Consider the following 27,275-nt stretch of genomic DNA (forward strand, 5'->3'; position numbering starts at 1 on the left):
GCTGGACAGGTACTATTATTACTCTCATTTCACAGATGTAGAAACTGAGGCAGACAAAGCTTGAATAACAGTGTCATACAGCTAGTAAATATTTGAGCTTGGATTTGAACTCAGAATCATTTCTATGGTTCTCAATTGATAAAAAGTCAGAAATTCAAAGGACTTCAATAAAAATAAAACTTGAAAACATAGAGTACCAGGAAAGGACTGGGTTTGGGATTTTGAAGAATTGAGTTCAAATTTTGACTAGTCTCCCTATTCTATATTGATTTTGAGAAGTCTTCTGAGATGTCTGTGTCACTGTGTCCTCATCTATAAAGTAATGGAGTTCTTTTCATATCTTGGATGATTCAAATCACCCTGAACAGATGAAATACATTTTTAGTTGCTAAAAGAACAGGCATGTGAGTCAGCAAAGCCATTGTAAATAATATCTGAAAGATTATGGAAAACAAAAGAGTTATCATAAAATTAAAGAAGGGAAATATTTTTCCAATTTTCAAAAATGGGAAAAGAACAGGGTTTGAAAATATAGGCTACTAAGAATGACTTAGTTGTCTGGGAAAATTCTAGAATGGATCATTTAAGAGTTGTTTGGCTGGCATTTAAAAAGAGAAATTGATGAAATTATTAAATTAAGAGATGAGAGGAGTAATGTAGATAGTTTACCTAAATTTATACTTTTTTTTTTTTTTTTTTTTTTTTTTTTTGCTGAGGCAATTGGGGTTAAGTGACTTGTCCAGCTTCACACTGCTAGGAAGTATTAAGTGTCTGAAGCCATATTTGAACTCAGGTTCTCCTGACTTCAGGGCTGGTGCTCTATTCACTGCGCCTCCTAGCTGTGCCTGCCTAGATTTATCAAAGCTTTTGAAAAAGTCTTTTACTTTATCGTGAAGAAGATGGAGAGATACGGATTAGACAATTAAGTGGATGCAGAGCTTCTTGGATGGATGGATTCAAAGAATTGATATTAATAGGGGAAGGTACCCAGGCATGGATCTTGGTGCTCAATTGTCTAATTCTTTATGACCCCATTAGATTTTCTTGTTTTATTTTATTTTTGCTGTTGTTTGGCAAAGATACTAGAGGTTTTTGCAATTTGAGACAAACAGGATTAAATGACTGGTTCAGCATCACACAGCTGGTTAAGTGTATGAAGCCAGATTTGAATTCAGGAAGATAAATTTTGACCGGAGTCCGGAGCTCTATCTGCTGTGCCATCTAGCTGCCCACTGTGGGCTGGATCTTAGAGAAACATAACTGCACTTGGGCTCATTAAATTTTTATCATTGACTTAGAGAAAGGTTAAAGTAGGATTATCAACAAATTTGCAAATGAAACAAAGCAGGGAATTAGGAGGAGATAACTAACTAAAAGGATGTGTATAGACTGGAGCATTGGACTCCATTCAGAATGGTAAATAGAAAGTCTCATACTTGTCAGTATAAGATGAGGATGACATGGTTAAATAAAAGTTGTTCTGGAAAAGACTTGGGGTGGGGGTAGGAAGCCAAGCAGTTGGTGTAGTAGACAGAGCACCAGTCCTGATGTCAGGGGGACTTCAGTTCAAATTTGACCTCAGACACTTAATCTTCTTAGCTGAGTGACTCTAGGCAAGTCACCACCCCAATTGCTTCAGAAAAAAAAAACAACAAACAAAAGAAAAACCTGGGAACTTATGTCAAACTTAAGCTCAATGAGAATCAATATGATATATCCAAAAGAATTAGATGCCATTTTGGGTTATATTAAAAAAGACACAACTTCTAGGAAAAAGGTTAGAGAATAGAGAATAGGAATATGGAGATGATAGTTGTAATGTACTGCAATGTCACTGAATCTCATTTGAAATACTGTGTTCAATTCTAGGTGTCTCAGTTTAACAAAGCTATGAATCTACAGAAAGGCAACTGAAACTGTAGAAAAAGGAATATAGGTGGTTCTGTTTGGCCCTTGAGGGCAAAATCAGGAGAAATGGATGGCAATTACAAGGAGGTCCATTTAGTTAAGTATCAGGGAAAACTTCTCAACAAGAATAGCCATTCAGAAGTGGAATGGATCACCCTGACTCGTGGTTGTTTACCTTCCCTTTGAAGTCTTTGAGTAGAGCTTGGATAACCACCTGTCTTGGAGTATCCTTTTGTGTGGGGGTTGGCCTACATGGTGGCTAAATTCCCTAAAAACTTTAATTCTGTGTTATTTTAACTTTTGAAGTCCCTTTCACCTCTAAATCTGTGATTCTGAGAACAGTTCCAAGATTATACTTTGATAACCTAGTAAATATTAAATATTTATGTAAATAATAGTTTTATTTTATCTCTGATTATACTTATGATGGTGCTATTTCATTTGGAGACATCCCCCAAAATAATTTAAACATGCCACTTGGATCCAAAATACTGTAAATTTGGTCAGAGGAAAGCTTATATTGTATTACATGGAATATTACTTTTTCTTAAATCTTTGGCATAAAAATAAGGAACTTTAATAATTATAACCCTCTATATTGTATACAGAACTAATTAGGAAACAAATATGTCTATAACAAACTATAATGTGTTGACTGCTTCATTCTCTTTCTGCATAATTCTTTTCCATGGGATAAAAGATGATAATTTTGACCCTGACCAGTTATGAAATGTAGACTAAACATTATGAGTTTTATTTCTAAATTTTCCTGTGATTCAACTCAATATAAGAATGTTTCAGTGAGGCAGTCTGCTAGGACAACTAAACCCCACATTGAGGAACTAATGGCATACTTAAAGCTTAAGTAGTACAGTAGACAATATTAGGGGTGTAGATTTAGAAAAATTAGGCATAACTGAGTTAAAATCTCCTTTCAAACATTTACTAGATATGTACTTAAAAATAAGTCATTTAAAATCTCTCAGCCTTAGTTTCTTCATTTGTAAAATGAGAGAGTTGTACTTAGTGGGCTATAAAATCTTTCTAGCTCTAAATACGTGGTCATGGTCTTATAAAACAAAAGTCTATTAGTTTGTAGACAGATTTGCTATCACTAATCTAGAAACAGTTTATAAAGTTAACTGATGCTTATTTTGCACATCTACACATATGTGTATATATATTCATGTACATGTATATGCCCATATATCGATATGTATGCATATAAGTGCAGATACATACATATATATGTATATGTGTATATATATATATATATATATATATATATATATATATATACTGTCAAAATTAACATGACATGAAAAAAATTCAAATTCATTTTTCCCAAAATGGTTTTGCAAAGTAAAAGGCACTGAACTATAGAAGAACAGTCATTCTGGAAAATCTTTACTGACAACAGAGACCTGAGAGTGATGATAAATACTAGATTTCTGAAGGAAAACTGGCTTAAAGTAATTTATTCCCATTGAATTTCAATGGGGCTACAGCTAGTACTACATAAATAGATAGATAGAAAGATCTTATCTGTATATACTTAAATGTATATATTTCCAATCCATTCCCTTGGTTGGGATATTCTTGCAGGCAACACCAAGATATACTATCTTGGATGACCCCATGCTGTTGTCTGACAGTCTTCCCAGACTTCAGGCGAGCTAATGAGAGTAGCAATAGTGCTGTAGGCTGAAATATATAAGTCGACCTTTTAAGTTTAAAAATAGCCTCCCTAAATTGACTTATGCCCTGAGTACACAATGAAAAGCATCCAGTTCCAGGTCCCCTAGCAGAATCCTGGCTGCAGAATAACTTCCCACCAGTTGAAGCAAATAAGTCAGAGGTGAAAAGAATGCAGCTGTTGCCCACAAAAAAAAAAAAAAAAAAAAAAAAGAAGAATTTATGTAAGTGATAGACTGATATGAGTAAGTCAATACACTCACAATTACTCCTCTGTAAAAAATGAGCAGACAAAAGGTTATAGGGTTCAGAATATCTGATTTAGTTTTTGTGAATGAAAAAGAAGAGATAGAATATTTAATACAGGCTTCCTTAATTTGGAGAACAGTGAATCTCAAGGGCTCACTCCATGAAGAGATTTCAATGCATCCATGATCTTGAATGAAAAAAAAATAAACATCTTCATTTCAATAAATTTATTTTCTTTGTAATTTTATTTCACATATTTAAAAAGATTATTCTGAAAAGGATTCTAAAATCTTCAATATTCTGCCCAAAAATGTCCACTACAATAAAAAAGTTTAAACTTTCGTGTTAAAGAACTTTTCTATACTCTTAAAAATTATTGATATCCCCAAATGAACTTTTTTATGGGCTTAATCAATCAAAATTGACCACTTTGCAAATTATAAATTTATAAATCTCGGCATTAGGAAATTGTTTTGATTTTGTGAACTCCTAAAAGGATCTTAGAATCTTTACCAGTCCTCAGTCTATCTTTTGAGAACCATTGCCCTAAGTAAAAACAGCAAGATACTATACTATAAACATTTAGTCCATCTCCAGAAAACCCTTTCCCTTACCTTCTGACTGACTAAAACCTTGGAAAGAAAAACAAAAATGAACAAACAAAAAGTATATTAACACAGTAGAGTTTTCTCTCATCCACATCTCTTCCCTCCACTCTCTCTATCACAATATAGTTTACTTTCTTTTCTTTATGAATGGATCTAATCATGTCAAATCTCTATTTGTCAACAGATCCCCCTTATACACTTAAAGGGCCAAATTATTTAACATTCTACTTGAGACCAACCTTTACCTTTATATCCTTTACTCATATTCTTCTCCTTAATATATTATAGGGTCCAAATCAACTCAGCTCTTCATTATCTCCCTTTTCATTCTCAAGACTTTCTTTCTGACTTCCAATGTTTTTACTCCGGCCATACCTTATGTCTGAAATGGTCCCTTTGCTTCATTTTTATCATTAAAAATACCACATCTTTCATGATTTAGTTCATATACCACTTCTTCCATGAAATCTTCACTCATCAGTGAACAAGTACTTATTGAGTACATGCCAAGACATACTACTAGAGGCTGCCCAGGTGGAAATGAGTTTTTCTTCCTTGAACCTCTCATAGCATTTTGTCCACTTAGGATATTTAATTCTGCAGGATAATTGCACAGATTTATTTTATGACATTCCATATCTGTATTAGGTTTTTTTTTTTTTCTAGAGGACTATAAGCTCTAGGAGGCTATGTTTTAATTATATTTGTACATATTTTAGTATGTAGCACAGTGATTCTTACCCCTTATCTGGTGCTTAATAAATAGATTCTGAAAAATTAATGAAAAAACAAAAATAAATAAAACTGTTCTGTGCAATTCAAAAGTTTAGTATGCATGGTACAGCATAGATGTGAAATTGATAGGAAAATGACATTATGAAATAGTTCATTTATTGTGTCCATCCTCATACTGTCTAGAATAAGATCAAATCCAACCTAAAGTTTTCTTTTTAGATGACATTACTAGCACAAATGTAATAACGTAGAATTTATTAATAACATTTCTCATCACTTGTGCCACTTCATATTATGTAATTTGGTCATTTACAATCTTAGCCTCCAACACAATACAAAATCTAATACAATCTGATACAAAATCTTACCAACCCTCTCCTCAACTATATTTTCCACCAACAAATACTCTTGACATGCACCAAAAAGCTAGCTCTTTGCAAGGGTTTTCTATTCATGTCAGACAGTGTTTGTTTGCTGGTGATGCAGTAGAGGTGGAAGGAATAAGAACTGGAAACTAATTGGATATAAGGAGAGAACAAAAGGGAAGAAATTAGGGTGATTCTGAGATTGTAAACCTGGATGACTAGGAATAAAGGGTGTCCTCAAAGTCTTAGTGCAGCTTTAAATAGCTTAGATTTTTTTGCTTGATATGTGTGTGTGTGTGTGTGTATACACACATATATATGTATATGTGTGTGTATATAATTAATTAACCTTAAATAGCCTAAACTGCACTACAACATGGGACATTCTATGTGGCAGTACCCTTGAAGGAAATAGGGAGGCTCACATTTGACCCAATAGCTCGGAGAGTAATTTACCCCCAAGTCACAAAAAGCATAAGTAGCATAGCCAAGATTCAAATCAATTATCACAGTCCAAAAATTAGAATGAATTACCACAGAAAACAATGAGTTCTCTTGTACTTGAGATTTTCAAGGATCACTTGGAATATGCTGTATATGGGACTGTTTTCCAGGTACAGGTTGGAGTTGATGCTCTCTGAGGTTCCTTGCAACTCAGATTTTATGATAGTATAGTGTTCTTTATACCTACTTCTACTTAGCAATCAGCTAGATGTTATAGCCAAATCATTATCATGTTCATCTTGATCTTATAGTTTGGAGGAAAGAATTGTTAGACTTCACATTAGTCAGTCAATAAACATTGTTAAGCATATATTATATGCCAGGTACTATAGTAAGCACTGGGGATACAAAAAGAGGCAAAAGATAGTTCCTGACCTCAAGGAGCTCCATATGGGATATAGTCTCTTGCCTTACATAGACATTACAGCTTAACTAGCTGCATTTTGAAAATTAGCACAGAAACATAAAAGTGGATTTCATGAAGAACAGAAAAACATCTTCCTTTTTGTATTTCTTCAGAACTAATCACAATGCCTCATATACAATAGGCACTTAATAAATGTTGACTCAGGCAAATGGTGTTTAAGGCAGAAATAAAAGGACAAGAGCTTTTCAAGATTCTCCCTGTGTAATTGTCTCACTACTGACTTTTCAAAAATATATTTATTATCAAATGAGTATATTAATCAGCATGGAATACATATTGGATTAGTGTATATTTATTCAGACTTCAATCATTAATTAATATACTAACTAAACAAACCAGATCCAGTCATTTAGGCTTAGGAATGCTGTATTTTTATAAGGAAGAAGGGAGAATCAATGAAAAGGAAAGAAATATAGCAGTTTTTTTTCTAATGAAAGCAATATATTTTCAATTATGTGTTGTATTTATTAACTCATTCAACAAACAATTATTAAGAGCCTACTATGTGCTAGGCACTGTACCCCGTGCTTTGTAAACAAAAAACAAAAGTGAAATAGCCCTTGCTTGGGAGGAGAAGGAAGAGGGAGCAACTGAAGAACAAATTTTGTAAATTTTTAGTACAAATATATACACAATAAGTTTATTTATGAAAATATAAAACTAATAAAATAAAAGCTAGAAAGCTTAATCTAGTTTTAAGAAAAAGATAGCTATAAAGGGACTACAAAAACCCTGTAGTTTAATTGTATTTGCAGCAATATCTATAAAAAAATTAAAGAACAATTATTGTACAAGTATTCTCAAAATTAGAATCCTTAAAATTTTTTAATGTTATTTATCACAGGAGATGCTTCTTGAAAGGGAGTTAGAAATATTTAGAAATGAAGCCTATATGATAACTAAAGCTATCAGGAATTTTTGGGCAGGAAAAGAAAAACTATAAATACATGTAAATTTTTATCTAGCATTTCTTTCATACATGCCACATATGTATTATAAATGGACACACTAATATGAAAACAGATGCAAAAATATCTCATTAAGAAAAATCTACCTTTACAAGATTTTTTTTTCATTTTAGGCTGCTGAGAAAGTATATTTTGGGGATGTAGCACAGAAGAATAACATCCCTTTTCAATGAAAAAAATCCTTCTCCATCCTCCAGAGATATTAAAAAAAAACAACAACAAAAAAACCCTCTCTATTTAATTTTTTTTTACATAGAAAGCTGGTGTATTTATAATTCTTATTCTGGGCACATGAAAATAAAGACATTTTCTTCATATCACAAAATATGCATTAATAATAACTAATAATGTTAGGGGAAACCAGAAGTTTCCTGAAATGCTACCAGTAAGTTACAAACATACACACAAAAATAGTTACAGGTATAGCTGAATGAAATGGTCAGACAGAAGGCAGGAGAATTATTTGTTGAAGTTGTCATAGTCCCACTGTTCTAGGAGAAAGACTCCCTTTCAATAGTTTCATGGCTGGTAGGGATACTTGTCTTAGTGGCAAATGCTACAGGTGAATGGCAATTCCAATAAAAATGGGCTTCCCCCCCCCTCCAAGCAGCCATTTTATGATCATTGGTTATTTGTTCCAACATAGTTCATCACTCATTCCTCAAAATGTGTCTCTTATTTTTGTCAAACATAACCAGAAAGGCCTCAGACATTTTTGAAGCATGTTAGATTTTTTTTCCCCCTGCATGGAGTTATCCTGTGGTGCTCTGCAATCAATTACTGTTATACTACCATCATTAATAATTTTCTTAATGAAAATGATTCTGTTGATCTCCGTTGTATTTTAATTATCAGAGTTAAGCATAATTACACTGCAGCTCTGAGCTGGCATGTGGACTCCTTTAGGGCGCAATTTTGTTTTAACATACTGATAATGTAATTTTACATTGTGTCAGTTGTTTAGTTATTATCCAGTTGTACAATTCCACTGTATTCCTGATAACAGATAATAACCTTAGTCCCTCCTATATCCTGAAGTCATTTAAAAAGCAATATTGGAGTTTCTCGAATAGCTAACTTAATCGCCTTATGATTTTACAATTCCCACTTCTAAATATTTGGCACAGGCATCCATCCTGTATTAACAGCACCATAAACCAACATGGCATCTATACATTGTCTGTGAAATTAGAGTAAAGAAATGCTCACCAAAAAAACTCCATTTTAAAATGTTTCCTCCTAAATCATGAGAGCTGGATAAGATGTTCAAATACATCTAGTCTAAACCCATCATCTTGAAGATAACAGTACAGGTAAAGAGAGGGAAGCCCAGAATGGTGAAGAGATTTGCACAATGTCACAAAGCCATTAATGGATATGGCCAGAACTCAGGATCAACACTCTTCCTCATGTTTTTTCTACCATGCTGATGAAAGAGATTTCATTTAAATCTGAAACCTAAGTTTTGGGCCAGTTTCAAGATCTGATGTCCATTTTATTTTCTCATTTTATGCTAAATCCCAAACCAGGCAGTTTACCAACCTGCAACAAAGCTTCAGTTCAGGGTTGAATAATATCCAAGCTTTTATATGGATGAGTACCTACAATCAAAGTTGCTATCTTCTGAAAAGAGATACATGCTGGTTTAGTTGGGGTGCAGGAGGCAGAATCACCAAGAGCTCTGTTATCTCTCTCAGGATTTCTGACATTGTTTCTCAAGGGCTCCTTAAGCCTTTTAATGGTGATTTTCTGCTTCTGAACTGCTGTCTGTAAATATACAGAATGGGGTCTTACAGGATTTGTATCCTGTTTTGGAAAAAAATAAGCCCTGCACTTTGATTCCATGTGAGTCTGTACAGAATTTAGTATTGGAAGTATCAAGGAAACCATTCATAGATATGGATGATTTTGATGCTACAATTCTTTTGTGTTCCTTGAACACTTTTTTTTTTTTCATAGTCTGCTTTCAAACTTCTAATATATGTTGAGAGACATGAGGATAATATTTAATAATATGTAAATAAAAGATGGATTTTATATCATCTTCAGTTCTGACTATTGTATCTATATTTTCAATCAAACACATTTATTAGGCACTTACTAAGGATAGGAGCTGGAGGACATAAGAACAATAAAAGAAACAATCTCTATATGCCACAAACTAAACTGTAATAGGGGAGACAATAAGTACAATCTATTCATTATAACATAAAGATAATATATAAATGCATATAAATATAAATATGAAGTTAAGTAAAAGGTATTTTGAGAGGGAGGTAGTGAGGCAGGGGCAAGAGGAAAGTCAGGAAAGGTTTACTGAAGAAGACAATGCAAAAGAATTGTAATAGTTGAAAGTAATGAGAGAGGATATTTCAGGTCTACAGGATGGCCTGAACAAATGTATTGAGACAAGAGATGAGAGATCCAGTGTAAAGAAAAGAGAGAAAGTCAATTTGGCTAGATCACAGAGTACAGGAGGTGGAATAATGCCTAATGAGGCTAAAAAAGTAGGTCTGGACCAGACCATGAAAGGCTATAAAACCTTTTGTCCTTGTAAAATGAGGAAGGCCACTAGAGCTGAATGAGTGGTTGTACTTATGTTTAAGGAAAATTGCTTTGGCAGCAGGATATAGCAAGGCTGGAGTGGTGAAAGACTTCAGGCAGTGAGACCAATTAGGAGGCTGTTACAAAAATATAGGTAAGAGAGGATGAGGGCCTGAACTAAGGAGGTAGCTGTGTGAATGGAAGGAAGGGGTAGAGATGAAGAGGTTTGTGGAGGTAGAAAGGGCAAGATTTAGCAATTGATTGGTTATGTGAACTAAGGGAGAGTGAGCAGTATACAATTTTGACAATTTTACAAATTAGGACACTAGAAAAATAATGGTTCCTTGGATACAAATAGGGGTGTTTGGAAGAGAATTTTGGAATGGTGAGAAAATTATGTGTTCGATTTTATATATGAGTTGGAAATGTTTCCAGGATATACAGTTTAAAATGTCCAATAAGTAATTGGTGATACAGGATTAAAACACTATAGACAGACTGATATACATATCTGTGAGAATCATGTTGTAGATGCAAGTTGAGAGAGAGATAAAAAGGGAGTGGGGAAAGAGAAAGACAAAGACACAGAGAGAGAGAAAGATTCAGACAGACAAACAGAAAAAGAGATACAGAAAGAGATAGAAAGACAGAGACACATACACAGACACAGAGATAGAGAAAATAGTTTGAGGGAACAGGAGAATGAAGGGTTTTTTTTAAGGATGAAGGGGGAGACTCAGGTGTGCTTGATAACAGAAGGAAAGGAACTAATGGAAAGAGAGAGTTTGAAGATTCAGTTTAAATTTTGTTTTTGATATTTTATGAATGTAATGTACCTCATTTCATGTATGAGATTTGTTAAGGAAAATGTGCATATATAAAATTGTCATTGTTCAAATCATATTTTAATGAGCCTAATTAACTGTTTTTACTTTAACTAACTGTTTTTCTTTCATTTGTCTGTTTTCTAGATTTGGGCTTTTACATATTAAATGAGATGAACCTATACAGCTAGTAACTATGCTTACATGTATGAAAAGTAGGGTCTTTTTTTAAATGGTTACCTTGAAGATGGATCCCAAAATTCCATCTGGGTAGCACAATAGATACAATATTGTTTCTGGACTCATGGAGAAGTGAAACCTTGAAAGTTACTAGGTGTGAACCTAGGTAAATCATCTAATTTCTGTTTGCCTCACTTTCCACAATTCTAAAATGGGGATGATAGCATAAACCTTGCAGGGTTAATTAAGATAATATTTGTAACATGCCTGTAGCATTGTGCCTAATTCATAGTAGATACTACATAAAGGTTATTCCCTCTTCCCCCCCCTCCATTTTTGAGTATGTTTCCCATATCCCAGCTCTAATTTCTGGCATTTTTTTATACCTTCCATTTCAACTAATACAAATATAAAAAGGAAAAATCCAGGAATGGGAAACCTAGTCTTTGGGAAAATAGACTATGAAGATTTCAGAAAAATAATATTGTCAATTTGCCAACAATGCAAAAAATAGTTTTTTTTTTAATTTTAGAAGTTTGATCAATGCTTTAAACATAATGCTTTCAAAGGCATTAGCAAAGAGGTTTGGAGAACAGAAGATCTTAAGAAGAAATGGCAAGTCAGGTGTCCAACGTGTTGAAGGGCAATATGGCAGAGCACAAGTTAAATCCTAGTGAACCTTGAGGTTGAATGTCAGGGAAGATATTTCCCAACCAGAGATTACTTGAAAAGTAGCATTGGGGCAGTAGATAAATGGAACATGGTATCAAATGTCCTCAGGCAAGATTATGGCTGAGAAAGATCAGTATCCAACCAAGCATCTAATACCTGGAGGGAATTCCATAATGGTGGCTGGCATTGATGGTAACACATTATGAATCCTTTATGGACTCTGAGATACTTTTTAGCATCTGGGTATTCTACCCAAAATGTTCAGCTTGGGAAAAAAGAAAGGGAAAATAGACCTGTAAGAATAAAATTAGACAGGTTAAAAGCATAAGATTATCTGAGGCTTGCAATGGAATCATTTGTGTGAGAAGCAAAAGGAAACTCTAAGAAAGCAGAGACTGATCTTTATAAAGTGTAGGTCAAGGAGAATAGATAATAGATGGTTTTACTTATTCTTACTCAAGGATAATCTTTAAGTTTGATGAGTCAACAACAAAAATATTTAATAGAAAATTGAAGCAAAATAGCAATAAGACAGTCTGCTCTAATATATACATAGCAAATCTCAGGGTCAGATAATCTCAGACTCTAGACTCCAACTCTCAAATAAAATATCCGAGCAACCAAATCATTCACTTAACTTCTATACCTGTAAATTACTAATTAGTTGCTCATTTTCTTCACTGGAGAGTTTGCACAATAGGATTTCCCTACACTGATAAAATGACAAGTCTAGACTAAAACACACAAAATAAAAAAGGAGATGGCAAGAGAGTCTCTATCTGCCCTCAGTGAGTTCAAGTCATCCAACTTGAATGATCTGTCTTACCTCCTTTGTCACAAAAGAAAAAAATATATATATATCCCTTTTCTCTCTAGGCAACACCTGGGAATTTCTTAGGGAGAATGTTAGTTCCTTATTTTGTAGTTTATGATAATATAAGAAGTTCAAGTTCTTTCTAAGTATTTTTTAGCATGGAGCCCATGAATCATTTCTCACCAATAAAAATTGATTTAGGAGTTCAAGGATAATTTAGAAATCAAGGACTGAGATATAGTGAAAGTTATTTGGCCAAGTCTACCCATGGAAAACCAGGAAATGGGATATTACACACATCTTAGGAATCAAGTGAGCAAACATGCACAAAGGAAGCTAAAGCTTCAATCCTGTGATTTCCAAAACAGAAAAACTGAGTGGACTCATTATTATTAGCATTAGAATTCAAAAATATGAAAAAGAGGTACAGAGTTTGTATTACTATATAGGGTCATCCCCACATAGCTGCATGCAAAATATGAAACAATCTTTGAGAAACCTATCCATAGAATAAGGCATATGTTTTCATGCTAAGGGTCGGGCTCACTTTTATCAGCAGCATGCCTGCCAATCTCTAATGCTCAGAGGCAGCAGTAGATCTTAGGAACAAGCGTACCTCTCCTGTGTTCCTACAACACATTAAAGACTTAGAGATCCTACTGACTTTCATCAGGCACTTGCTCAACCTTTTCTTTCTTTCTTTCTTCTTTTCTGTTTCAAGAAAGAAGACAGATTATTCTTCCCAGAATTATCTGGAATCTTTTGAAAATAATTGCAACACAAATAACCAAACAGATTTTTTCACATGTACTTGGGTAAGCTAATCACAATATATGGATTGGGGACTTGAGAGGATGAAGAAGGAAAGGAAGAGAAAGTGCACTGAATTATAATGTCATAGAAATCCATATTCCTTTTTGCTTTAATGTGGCAAGGGAATAGAAGTAAAGTGACACAACTGGAGGAATAGAGTCTGAAAAAATGAGGTGCTGGCTCGCAAAATGTAAATTAAAGCCCTGTGAAGTTTTGTTTTGTTTTGTTTTTTCTTTTCCTCATTTTTAGTTTTGTTTTAAGAAGTCAGTATGCTTCTCAAATGGTTTAGTAGGTAAGGGCTGAATTTATACAATGTTACAAAAGGAAATACTATGAAATGGCAAGAGCTAAGGATTTTTTCATCTGAGATACTGTATTTGTAGTTTTTCATTCTATTCACAAATATATAGTGAGTCTGGCTTACCTTGCCATAGGTCTGACAAACCCCTTAAGTTTCCTACCTAAAAAGTACATCTGTGAAGTGCCAAGTAATGACTCTTCCATTAGTTATCATAGTCACTGAGGTTTATATCTATAGACAAAATTATGGTGTAAAGGAGTTGGAAATTCAGAAATCTCTGAACCAGACAATGTAAGTTGATTTACACCAACTCCAAGAAGTCTGAAAAATCATAGACTCATAGATCTAAGAAGGAAGCCTCAGAAGCTAACTGGCCCAAACATCTCTTATTACAGAAAAAAAAAAAAAAAAAAAAAAAAAAGCTATAGAACTGCAGCAGCATACCTAAAGCCTCATGATAAGAAGCACCTAGAACCAAGGTGAGATTGTCACACTTCAAGGTATCTCCTCCACAGTTCCAGGTGACAGTTGACTTACAGGCCATGTAGCATAAACTAACATAGATCCACTGACTTTATCATCTTCAGGATTTCCTTTGATGTTTTTGAATCCTTACCCTTTGTGACTTATTTTAGCCTTCTAAAGAAAACCATTCCTTCCATAACTTCAACATAGTTGTGATCTATTTCTAACTATTTCTCCTTTTAGTCTAGGCACTAGAAAGTAACTTTCTGGACGGGCTGTCTTTGTTGATGGATCATTCTGACATTCCTAGGCGAATGTTTGGTTTCTCTTTTGGACGAGGATTTGCTCCTGTTATATTGCAGGTATTTCAGGTTAGAAAATTAATGGGCAAGAATTTGGTAATTATAAAAGGGAAAGGAATATATCAGACCCTGGGGTCCCTACTGATTCTAAACATGCAAATTCCTTCTTTTCAGAGATTCCATTTTCAAAGACTTGTGGCAGTCTAAAGGCAATCCTCTTATAAGTGTACAAATTGTAATGATTATAGGAACAAGTTGTAATTGTTTCTAGTAAGTTTTTAAGACTCTTTGATGTTATGATTAGCATTTTATATGCTAATATATTGATAGGGGTGCTTATTTGCCTGGATGATTGAATGTGGAAATGGTCACTAGGTTTTCTAAAAAAGTAAATCTTTAATCTCTGTAGGTTTATTTGTTAGACATAAAACCAAAAAGAAATTAAATGCTGAGGTACAGTAATATTAACAAAGAAGTAACATTGAGAAATTGATGAAAAGTCTCTAAAGCCAGATTTTATAACTTCACTGTGAAAATGCTGAAAAACTAAACACATGCTAAGCTGTTCTTATAGGTCCCATGACAATGACATCATTATGTTATCCCTCCCCTGTCCTCAAAATATAGCAACATTTCATGACCCATTTTGATGGCATAATCAGCAAATTTAAGACAGCACAATACAAGCCAATGGCTTCCCTTGTCCATGTTCATCTTGTGCTCTTACGGATATACACAGAAAGGAATTTTGAATCCTTTTAATGCTCTGGGTCTTATATATCAGTACTTCAAAAGATCAAGAATGTCTTCAGTTTAAGTATCTCCTTCACCAATGAAAATTGCAATCCATCTAAGTTTTTGGCCAAAGAATTAACTATTTCACCACTAACTCCATGGAGTTATTTGTTCTAATAATACAAATGAAGCTGTCTAGTATAATAGATAGCATTTTGACTTAGTGTCAGAGAGGCCTGAGTTCAAATTCTATCTTTTTACACTAACAGAGAAATCACTGGCAAATCATTCAAACTTTATGAAATTTAGTCCTCTCCTTGGTAAAATGGTGAAAAATACCTATATCACTAGCTAATGTGTACTTAGTGAGAATCTGAGGTTCCCTTGAGTTATCACACTGTAAAACTAACATGGTAATGGTAAGAAAATGTATACCTACAAGGCTCAAATGAGATAGTAACTATAAAATGATTTGCAAACTTTAAGGTGTTATATTTTTGCTATTGGGTCAATTCAGTCTTGTCTATCTCTTCATAGTCCCACTTGAGGTTTTCTTGGCATAGATATTGGAGTAGTTTACCATTTCCTTCTTCAGATGTTTTACAAATGAGGAAACTGAAGCATATAGAATTAAATGACTTGCCCAGGATTAAACAACTGTCTGAAACAAAATTTGAACTCAGGAATGGGAGTCTTTATGATTCCAAGTCTAATGCCCTATCCATTTTGCTAACTAGTTGCCCTTTAAAGAGCTACATAAATGCCACTTACTAACATTTACTTACTAACTAACATTTCTGATGCATTGTGATTACAAAATACTTGCCATTCCATTTTCTCATTTGATTTTCATGGCAACTATGTTTTTCTCTTATCTAGTTTTTTTACAGATGAGAAAACTGTGGCTTAGAGTGGTCAAGTTATCTCAAATAAGTAACACATCTAATCAATCATTTCCAAGGTAGTATGCCATAAAATCATGCAACTTCACATGAAACATTGTATTTCACAAAGAATTAATTTCTTTAAAGTTTATGCCCCAAAGTAGGAATCTGAGATCTCATTACTTGATGAACCTGACATTATGCAATTACTGAAGTGAAGGGTAAAACTGCTATAAGAATATGTAACCAGCAGGAAACTCATGTGCTCTATCAAATAAGTGGGTAACACAATATATAAATAATTTACAATTCTTTATACTGTATATATTAAAAACACCAATATTCCTTCACCTGGTTAAAAAGAAAATGAGAATATTAAGACATGCTTTTGCAGAAGAGAGGCTCATATTCTGCCTTGTGTTTCCAGGTCAGTCCATTTGTTGCTGCTATCGGTTTTGCAATAGACAGGTTTCAATACTTCCATTAATGCCTTTCAAAGAAAGAAAATCATCTTGTGTTTACCTTTGCTGTACACAATGCAGTTGTTTTTGTTGTCTTCTACTCCTTGCCAAGTCACATCCAGAAGCCACTTGGGGCCAGCAGTCAGTACCATGGGGACAGGAGCCTTTGTCTTCTGTAGAAAGAATGATAACAAACAGATGCCATTTGCTTTCGTTGATTAAGAACTTGAATAATAATAGTAATAATCATTTTATATTTGCAAACAACTAAATCTCCAAACCCATAATCCAAGGACTTATTCCCTTGCCTCACAGTATTTTTTTTTTTTTTAAGATGACAGAAGCTATAAGGCTTTACAGTTTTCAGTGATCTGAATGGTGAATTATTATCAAGGATTTTTTTTTTTTTTTCTGAATGATATAGGATCAGATCTCCAAGATTAGGCAGATCTCTCGCGGCTCAGAATTATAAAGAGAATGCAGATGACTTTCACTGCAAAGAGCAGAGTGTTTAGAAGTGAACTTTAGACACATTGTACTTTCATATCAACAGGATCTCACTATTTCCTGAAACAGACAGGAAAGAATTTAAAGAATCAGTATCCATTTCAAAGCTCTATCCTGAGCAACATTTATATTAGAGTAGGAAATTATTCTGAATGGATAATGTAATTCTCCCCACCCCATCTTTTTCTAAGTGTTGCAGTGCTATTTGACTAGCAGAAATAATAATAATGCTAATGATTCACTATACATTGTCTTCAGAAAGGCTGTAAAAAAATGTGAATAAATTTAAATGCAGAGAGAGGAATTAAACATGATGTCTCTGGCTTACTTGCAAGACACATAGGTCAGGAGATATACATCGATAGTTTTTATAGAAATATTACCAAGTGCATATTTTGGATTTGCTCATCCATGAGGCTCATCATTTGGAAGCTTTTTAAGCCCCCACATTATTGGTGTCTAGCTCTTTTGACAAATTTAAACAGGAAGAAACTGACTTGTGAGGAATTTAGCAAGTCTTAGCAATCTAGCTTTTTTATTCTTGCCACAAACCAGAGTGAAATGCCATTTAGTCTTTTATCATTCACCAGTCCATGTTCTGTGTATCAAACATCATGAAGCCACAACACTGAGTACAATAAAAAGGTCTCAAGGTAATTTTGAACTGAATTTTCACCTTGATATAATCCTGTCAAAGGGACTCTAGCTCATTTGGGGACTTTGCCACATGTTCTATGCTATCACAGATTTCCCCATTTGGCATTAATAGTTGTTCACTTGAGGCTTTCTGTGTGATCAACTGATTTCAAATCTTGGATGAATCTTTAAAACTCATTTGTTATTCAATTGGACAATTTTAATGCATTAGATAACAAACATATCTATAACATTATAAATTGTATATAAATTAATGTGATCCATAAATCCTGCACCAATACTATTAGAGATACTGAAGTGCCAATATAATATTTGATGTTAAAATTGTATTATTAAATAAATCATAAAATTAACAAGGGTCACATATTATATTGAGTATTTCAATGAGACAAAGAAAAGGCAGTTAGCTAATAAAGGTGAATTATGAAAAAATAAGTTCAGTCAATTTTATAGGAAGACCAATATTTTATCATGAAGAAAGTGTTTTTCAAGCAAGTTTATTCTACAGAATCAGGAAACACATATTAGAAACAAGCCAAGTTATCTTATTTCAATGAGGGAGAGAGATGATGATTCAGTATTAATGCCTAAAAAGTTTCATCTTCAGCACTAGGGCCTAATTTTCTGTCTTCAGGCTGAACTAGCCGGGCCTATAAAAAATGCAGGTGCAGCAGAGGCTCCTAACAAAATTCAGGAATTCATGTAAAAATGGTGTTTCATTTGTGCAAGCTGGTACTAAGGTTATCTACAGAGTTGCCATTTCTTGGTGCTGACTTTGTATGTGTGTGCAAATATAAGCCCTTACAAATGTCAAATGGATGTTCCATAGGAGCATCTCTGCTCAGGGAGGAAAATTGGTCTTTGAGGGACTCTCTATCCTGTCTAGGGTATGTTCTATTTAACAATTGGTGCTGTGGTGATATAATAGTATGCTATACACATGAATTATTCACCTAGTTGACATTATTACTTAGCCTTTTGTTTTTAAATAATTATTTAATCCCATTTGCTACTATTTTCTTACTCCAAGGATATGGCTAGGGAGAGAGAGATAATGACATGAAAAGTTATATATATATATATATATATATATATATACACATTCATATTTTTAGTTAGAAGATATCTAAGAAGTCATTTTGTCTTATTTCTTAATTTTAAAGATGATTGAACTAAGGCCCAGAGAGGCAAAAATACATGATTACAAAGGTTGTAAATGGCAGACTTGTTTTTTGATTCCTTTTCTTCTAACTCAGTGTGAATGATTTTTTTTTATTAACTTGCATAATGGCTACTTCCCCACTCCTCTCACCTCCCAATGCTTATAACCATGTGGATCACAGTATAATAAAATTAATCACTATTAATGTCTAAGGCCAAATACCTCAACTGATACATTTGATCAAATATATATGAATCATATATACATCTCCAGTACAGCATGATCAAGCTAAATCATAATAATTGATTTGCTTTCCCAATGACTGATTTTGTAGAGTCTTTATTAATGTTTCAAACAATTCTCTTGAAGTAAGTTTGATAGTAATTCAGAATATCTGAGACAGATGTTCTCAGTTAAAACACAGAATTAGAAGCAACAATCTCTTTTCAACCAAAGACTGAAAAGCAAATGTAAAAAAATAATAAGAATAATGTTAGAATCTGACTGTTGGGGGAATGACAGGTAACAGGACAAATATCAGGGAACTGTTATGCTACTTGAGAGGCAGGATAAATCAGATTATTTGTAAGGAAATCAACTTCAACAGATTTCTACTTGACTACACTCCTATAAAGAGGTCAGGTATATGGGATAAGGGACTAACTGAAGCCTAAAGAACATGACCCACTCACCCATCATAAAAAATAAATTTTAAAAATAGGGCTCAATTAAAATGACATGTTACCATACCATAGATTATAACTTCCATGAAGGCAAAGACTGTGCTTTATTCACCACTGAACCCTTCAGGATCTGGTATATGAACTAGAACTTCAATAAATATTTCTTGAGTAAGTTAACAAGTATATCATGGGCAAAAGCAAATTTTTTTTTTTTTATAAAAAGTGCCTGTGATCTACCATCAGGAATTTATTAAGAACATATTATGTAGCATACACTGTGCTAACTACTTTACAAGTATTATAATATTTGACCCTCAAAACAACCTCGAGAGGTAGGTGTGGTCATTATCCTCATTTTACAGATGAAGAAAGTGAAGAAAATAGCAGGTAAACTCAACTAGTAAGTATCTGAGGATGGATTTGAACTCAGACCTTCCTAACTCCAGGTACTACTGTACCACCAACAGTCTTGACACTGGTATAAACATATACCATATATAGATAAAATAAATGAATAGAAATATAAACAAAGCAGATAAATACAAAATAGTTAAGAAGACATGGAGCTAGAAATTTGGGATTCAGGAAAGTATTTATGCAGAAAATGATGCTTGAGCTGTTTTTTAAAGGAATAGAATGATTCTACTAGGTGGAGATCTAGAGGAGGCATGGTCAATGGATGGTCAATGCAAAGTTACAGAGTTGGAAAATGATATCTCACATATGAAGGGCCAAAAGCAAGTCATTTTGATTGAACCTCAGCAAATAAAAAGAGGAAAATGTCCAATGAGGCTGGATATTCCAATAGATTGTGTAGAGGCTTAAAGATAAACAAACATGAAAATGGAAGTTTGATTTATCCATGCATAAGGGCAAAAGAAGGATAACTGAATTTTAGTTTTAACAGATATTACAGTTCAAAGAACTGACTTTTTTCTACATCAAAAGCAGTGGAATAATCATATATGGATGTTTTTGTCATAGTTCCTGAGAGAGGAAGTGGTAATGGCCCTAGAGAAAACAAAGATGAGAAAAGAAGCTGAATTAGACCAGGAACACATAAAGGAGGCACATTTTGGGGAAAACAGGTTCATTTAGGAATTAATCATCAAGATATCTGAAGGAGGCCAAGATTTCAGAAGTGTAGGAAAAATTCTTAGACTTTATTAAGCACAAGAAATGCCTCAAGGTGTGAAGTGTACCCTCTCTTTGGAAGTCTTCAAGCAGAGCCTGGGCAATTATTTGTGGGGTATTTATTGAGCATGTTCTGGTGGTTATTCCTCTTGTGTATGGGTTGTCATATGGGCAAAGCATAAAACAAAATGATGTATGTTCACCAAGGGTAATTACTATTATAATGGAGGGGACTTAGAAGCTAAGTTGAGTAGGGAATGTTCACAGAATTACCAGTCCTCAAGAAACTCCTATTTCTGATAATGTATACTGAAGACATTAAGCCCAAGAATATTTCTAAGGGTGCTCAAGTCAGAGGTTATGTTATAACTGCCATTAGAAGATTCTTTCTCAGAGGGAAAGAGATTGGGAGCTTGTACAACAGAGAGAGAGGGTGGAGGAGAAAAATACAAAAGGATAAAAGTAAATGTGGTTATTTTGGAGACAAGCCTGATGATTATTTGTTTTGGGGAGGGTGGGATTGCTTCATCTTTTAAATATATGATTGAATGACTACATTCCCCTTGAGGTTAGATTATAGCATCCTTGGTGTCAGGGTAATGACTCTAGGGGACTCAGGTACTACTTTGGAGAGCATTGTTTTAGACAAGATACAATTAGATTACTTAATGGTTAAGCCATAGAGTTCACTCATTCGTTTCATTCAATCCACTCTCTGATCAGCTGCCAAGTCATGTTGTTCTGATCCCCACATCAGCTCTAGCATATTCTCTTCTATACTTACATGCCCTGACCCTAAGCTCAGACCCCCATTATCTCTACCCAGGATAACGGAAAGATTAGTATCTCAATTTCCCACATTCTCTCCAACATTTATCATTATCTTTTCCTATCATCCCATTCAATTTGAGAAATATAAGGTGGTACTTCAGAGTTGTTTTAATTTGCATTTTTTCTAATCAATAGTGATTGAGAGCATTTTTTCATATAACTAATTTAATTTCTTTAATTTCATCATCTAAAAATTGTCTGTTTATATCTTTTGACCATTTATCAACTGGGAAATGACTTGTATTCTTAGAAATTTGACGCAGTTCTTTACATATTTTAGAAATACTGGATGTGAAGATTTTTCCCACCTTGGTACTTCCCTTATAATCTTGTTTATGTTGGTTTTGTTTGTGCAAAAACAAGCCTCACATTTTCAATACTCTTTCCCCCCCATTGATGGTATATTAGTAAAGCTATGGAATACTACTTACTGAAGAATTAAATTGAGTATCATTGAAAGGGAAACAGAGAGCCCCCATATTGACCACAAGTTAGCTACAAAACATTACAAACAAGGCATTATGAAGTAAAAGAAATGCAAATGATACTGTCAAAGAAATGTATGAGCAAAAGAGAAGATGGGTTTTTCATGTAACTGAGTGATTTATATTAGTATATCCCATGTGCTGAATTTTCAAAAGTAAAAGAGTTGCACGGGATGGATAGGAACAAATGAGTTGTGATCAATCTTCTTCACTGAAAGGGAGTACCTTCACTGATGAGATATTATAGAATAGGTTTTTAACCTTGGGTCCATGAACTTTTTTTTCACATTTTGATAACTTTATTTTAATATGATTTGTTCCTGTCATAATATTATGTGTTTTGTCTTATTCACTTAAAAATAGGCTTCTAAGGAGTCCATAGGGCTTCCCCAGACTGCCAAAGTTTAAGAACAAAAAAGTTTAAGGAGTCCATTTCAAAATTTGGTAGTAGACAAAGATTTGGAGAAATCATATCTGCCCTAAATTCTCTTTTTCAGTTTATATTTCTACAGGTTCAGCAATCATTTTTCACTTAACACAGTTTTTTAAGGCTCCTATCCTATAACATGGTTGTCCTTTCTGCATGTTTTCTACTTTGTCCTAAAAATCCATTAAACATGATGTCCAGGGCTGAAAGTAATGCAAGATACAGGGTGTACCTACTACAAAGAACAACATTATTGCTACTTCTTTACTAGTATAATTCTTTCAGTATCAACTAGGATTGCATTAACTTCACAAGTGTCCACCTCATACTGCTGACAGCTATTATACCCTTCATTCCTTTTCCTAATTATATAAACCAAATTTTTCTTGGTTAGGCCATCCCCCAATCTATATGTTTATATGCATGAGTTAGTCTCGAAGTTAGATTAACCACTTTCACTTCTCAGATAGGTAGAGATATCTCCAGAAGTGTTTTTATTTTCAGCACAATATATTATGGCCAATTTGATAAATGGTCATTTTACATTTTGAGGTGTAATTTCTGAGATGACAGTAATTGACCCTCCAAGTTGAAAGTGCTGATTTAACATCATTTTAAAAAAGCTTCTCTGGTGGAATCCCTGCATAACCCAAACTTATTTTGACAGAAATGATATTTTACTACAATCAAAATAACATGCAAATATAAAAACAATTACATATAAAGGGTTTTTTTTCTTGTAAGAATCACAATATGGATTTTTCAAGCAAGATTATATTTGTATTCTAGATATTCCCAAAAGAAGAGAGAGAAACAGACAGACAGTGACAGAGACAAAGATAGGGATGCATACAGTCTCAGAGAAAGACAGAGAAAGACAGAGAGACAGAGAGAGAAACAGGAAGAGACACACATAGAGAAAAACTGAGACAGAGAGACAGAGAAGAGGAGATATATAGAGCCAGCCAGCCAGACAGACACAGACACAGAGAAAGAAAGAGACAGAGATTTTTAATAATTTAAATCAATTAAAAGTCACAATCCAAGCCAAGGATTTTGGCTGTTTTAAAGTATTAGGGAAAAAAATAAACAACCCTGAAACATTGTGACCTATGAGCCTGCCATTAGACGAATGGAAACTTGAAAAATCTCAACCTGAATTACTGTTTTAACCTGAAGTCTCACATTTCAACAGTCAACGACTAGACAAATTTGACAAGGACACAAAGGGTCAAAAGTCTTATTTCTAAGGAACAATTAGACTCATCTAATGTTGATAAAAACAGGTCAAACTAGCACCAACTTTTCACTAATCTTTCAACTTAAACATACCAACAAAAAAAGTAGCTCTCAATGAATGTTTTTTTCTAAAGCTAAAAGGTTAATGGAGATAAAAATAGGAAGCACAAAGGTAAGAGAGTAGAGAAGCATTCTAAAATATACAATTGATGACATAATGTTATTTCAGGAATTTCTAATTCTCCCCTGAATTGTTTGTCAGTGATTTCTAATTTGAAGACTACAAACTGAAAGAAATCTCAGGAGAGCCTGAACCAGGACAACTTGACACTACCTGCATTCTTACAGAACATCAATGTCAGGAAAAAGAAAAAAAAAAGTTGGTCTCTATTGACTTTGCTTTGGGATATTATATAAAAAAAAAACTGATTACAGAGCTTCAATCCAGTGCCCAGAGATTCAGTGCAATTGATGAAAATGTTCTGGCTGTGTGATTCCATAACTGAGAAATACTATGAGGGCAAAACCCAGTTTTGCTCAGTGAAACACCATTATGTTACCAATTCATAGCCACTTTCCTTAGATACACATATAAATATATGTAGAGATGTCACAGGTTTGCTGTAGATGTTAGGCTTTCATAATCAGGACCAGAAAAAAAATTCCCTGGACCTCAGAGGAAGGTCTGATGCCCTCAATTCTGAATTATTTTCTAAACCTAAAGGAAAATGGTCTTCTACGAGAATTGATCATGTGCCTCCAGAGCAAAAAAAAAAAATCTGCATTGTAGAAATTTCAGTTAATGTATCCATGCAGCTCGCCACACTGAAATTTAATTCAAATTCAATTTGATAGGGTGCTGTATCACTCATACTCTGACTCCATGCAGTCTCTGGTGCCACAAAATACTAATTTAAGCATTCTCTGAACCAAACTGTTATATTGTAGAGCCGAGTCATATAAATTCTTGGACTATCTAGAGTAAAAAGAAACTTTTGTTGTGGAAGAAAGCCCCCATACATAGTGGTCACATTATTTAATCATTTTTGACCAAAGCAAAGGCTTATAAATAAAGATAGGAAATACGCAATGGATTAAATGGAACTGTAAAACTCAATCCTTGATATTTTTCAAATAATGTTTGGGTCAATTTAAAGAAATGACATGGGAAAGCATATAATATAGTAAGTTGTGAACCTGGGGGGAAAAGTGAATGGCTTACTTATTGGAGATTTATTAATTCTTTCAGAAGAGAATCTGATATTTTTTTATCTCCATGTAGTGATCACAGAGCTCTATGCAGACCCTTAAGGTCAATTTCATTACTTTTCTAATTTAAACAATTCTAATTAAACAATAGAGTTGATGTTATAAGTTTGATATTAATGTTCTTTTATAACCAATAAAAGTAGTATTTTCAGATGGTTACATATATATGCATATGTAATAGATGTACATATATAATAGAAATCTAAATGTTGCCATTAAAATATGATAAAGTATATTCTGAAATTATATTGATATTTCTAATAGGACGTGCCACCCATCTAAGAAGTCCCTGGAATGAGATGTTGAGACTTATTTTTTTTCTAGACTATCTCTGCAAAACTATGTGATAAGCATAAGTGTATTTATCTCTTTGAAAGATATTAAAGTTTCAAAAACTTCCAAAAGCATATACAGAAAAAACATCTTGTGCATTGTTAAAGTAGCAATCCAGGAAAGAGAGAGAGCATCTATGGCAAAGGAAAATAAAATTAGGTTGTTACTTTTAAGGTAGTTCCACTTAGTCTGCACACTTCCCTAAATTGAACAGAATCCTATGGTATTTTAAAAACATAATATGTAATAATTTTAATACAGTGGAAATAGTATGACAAAGAATGAAATTAAAAACAGAAGCTCATGACAAGAAATACTGTGAGGATTTGTTGATAACAATGTTTAACTTCTAGTATAGTCCTAGATGGAGCCCCAAAGAGTACTCTAGTGAAGATATCTTCATTGACTTCTGCCTGACTACATTGCAATGCTTATACATTCATAGCAAAATATTTGGGCTATGAAATGTAGAAGAGGTGGATTATTGAAGCAAGTTGAATAAACTTGAATTCTGGAATTTTTGACGGATGAGTACCATAAGCACACTCTTTAAGTTGAAGCTAATTATATGAAAGTGATTGATCATTTTAAACATTCTTTAAAATCAATGTGTCTGTGTTTTAGGTTTTCAAAACTTATGGAAATATATTCCAAGCCATTATTTAAAGAAGTAATTTCAGTTTGAAAAATAATGACCTTATAAAACAAGGTAATATGAATAGTTCTTCCACATATAAAATTCATTTTAAAGAGATGTTTGTCACTAAATAGAAATAACTATTTCATGTTCTTTAAGGAAAAAAAAACTATTATTTGAAGTGACACTAGTAATGAAACCTATTTTTATATTTATAGATGCAAAACATAATTAAAGAACCTAGATATTGAGGTATTCCTTTGTATTCTGGGAGCAATATGTAGAATTAGCCTTTCTAAAATTCATGCTCAGTTTCATTCTTTAGTAGACTCTATTTATATTTGATACCAGATGAGAACCACTCTTTTCTAACCAAAAAGTTATAAATTCCTTTAATTCCAATGCAGTTCTGGCAGTAACATGTTGGTTGAGGAGTATTATGCTCTTGGAGAGTCTCATGGGGAAGCTAGGTGGTGTGGTGTATAGAATGCTAGACTGGGAGTCAGGAGCTTTTGAGTTTATTTTTTTTTTCCTCAGGTACTTATTGTTATCCTAGGCAAAGCACTTAATCAGGACTTTGACTAAGTACAAGTATTAAAAAAAATGTTGTGTACTGTTGAAACTGAACCAGATGAATAGAAACTAGAAAAATCTCAGCCTCAGTCTCCTCATTTGCAAAATAGAGATAATGAAAGTACCTAGTTCACATTGTTGTTGTGAGGATGAAATATAGATCAGTTTGTGAACATTAAAATATCATATAAATGCAAGATGTTATTTTATATAATTTTTATACATCTGTAACCATGCTATAGTATAGCAGGTATATTGCATGCTATTAACATCTCAATGTGAGAGAATTTTGTTCTGATATAACTAAGAATACTGGCTCTGGTCTTGGATTTAAATTTTACATTACCTGTATGACCTTGAATAAGTTATTTAAACTCCCTGGACCTCAGTTTCTTCATTTGTAAGATGAAGGAGTTGGACCCTGAGGTACTTTCCATCTACTTTCCTATTTATCCAAAAGCCATATGAAAATAAGCTATGGAGGGCTTGTAATTCAAAATTTAATGAAGCTCTTTGAAATTCTGAGGATTAGGAGGATGATAGATACAAATAAATATATGATTTCTCATCATTAATATAAAAATGGTTCACGCTTTACTTTAAGTTAAGTTACATGACCCTTTAACTTCTGAATTCTACAAATTTGAAGGAATCTTCAGACTGTAAAGCTATGTCCAAAGAAGCAGAAACATAATCTGAGTTTTAATAAACAAGAAAGGAAAAAAGTGAGGGAATTGTTAGTGCCATTTTTTTCCTTTATTCATTCAGTTCAAGATGACCACTTTAGGGAGAGAAAGTCTGTATAAGACATGTTACTTGATGACAGGTGCAATATATTCAAGTTTGGCAAATGAATGGGTTAAAGGGTAGAAGGCTAACTTGGG

At 33.6% G+C, this 27,275-nt stretch overlaps 1 protein-coding gene across 2 annotated transcripts in view; it reads right to left on the minus strand.

Annotated features, from left to right (window-relative positions):
• ZFPM2 (zinc finger protein, FOG family member 2) overlaps positions 1-27,275 on the minus strand; it is a 541,649-nt gene that overhangs the window by 161,930 nt on the left and 352,444 nt on the right. For both annotated transcript variants that reach the window (XM_074267155.1, XM_074267148.1), the window contains one exon: positions 16,516-16,627. In XM_074267155.1, the coding sequence (XP_074123256.1) occupies positions 16,516-16,627 (112 nt within the window). The remainder of the gene's footprint in view (positions 1-16,515; positions 16,628-27,275) is intronic.

The sequence above is a fragment of the Sminthopsis crassicaudata genome, chromosome 1 (assembly GCF_048593235.1).
Source record: "Sminthopsis crassicaudata isolate SCR6 chromosome 1, ASM4859323v1, whole genome shotgun sequence".
Taxonomy (NCBI): Eukaryota; Metazoa; Chordata; class Mammalia; order Dasyuromorphia; family Dasyuridae; genus Sminthopsis; species Sminthopsis crassicaudata.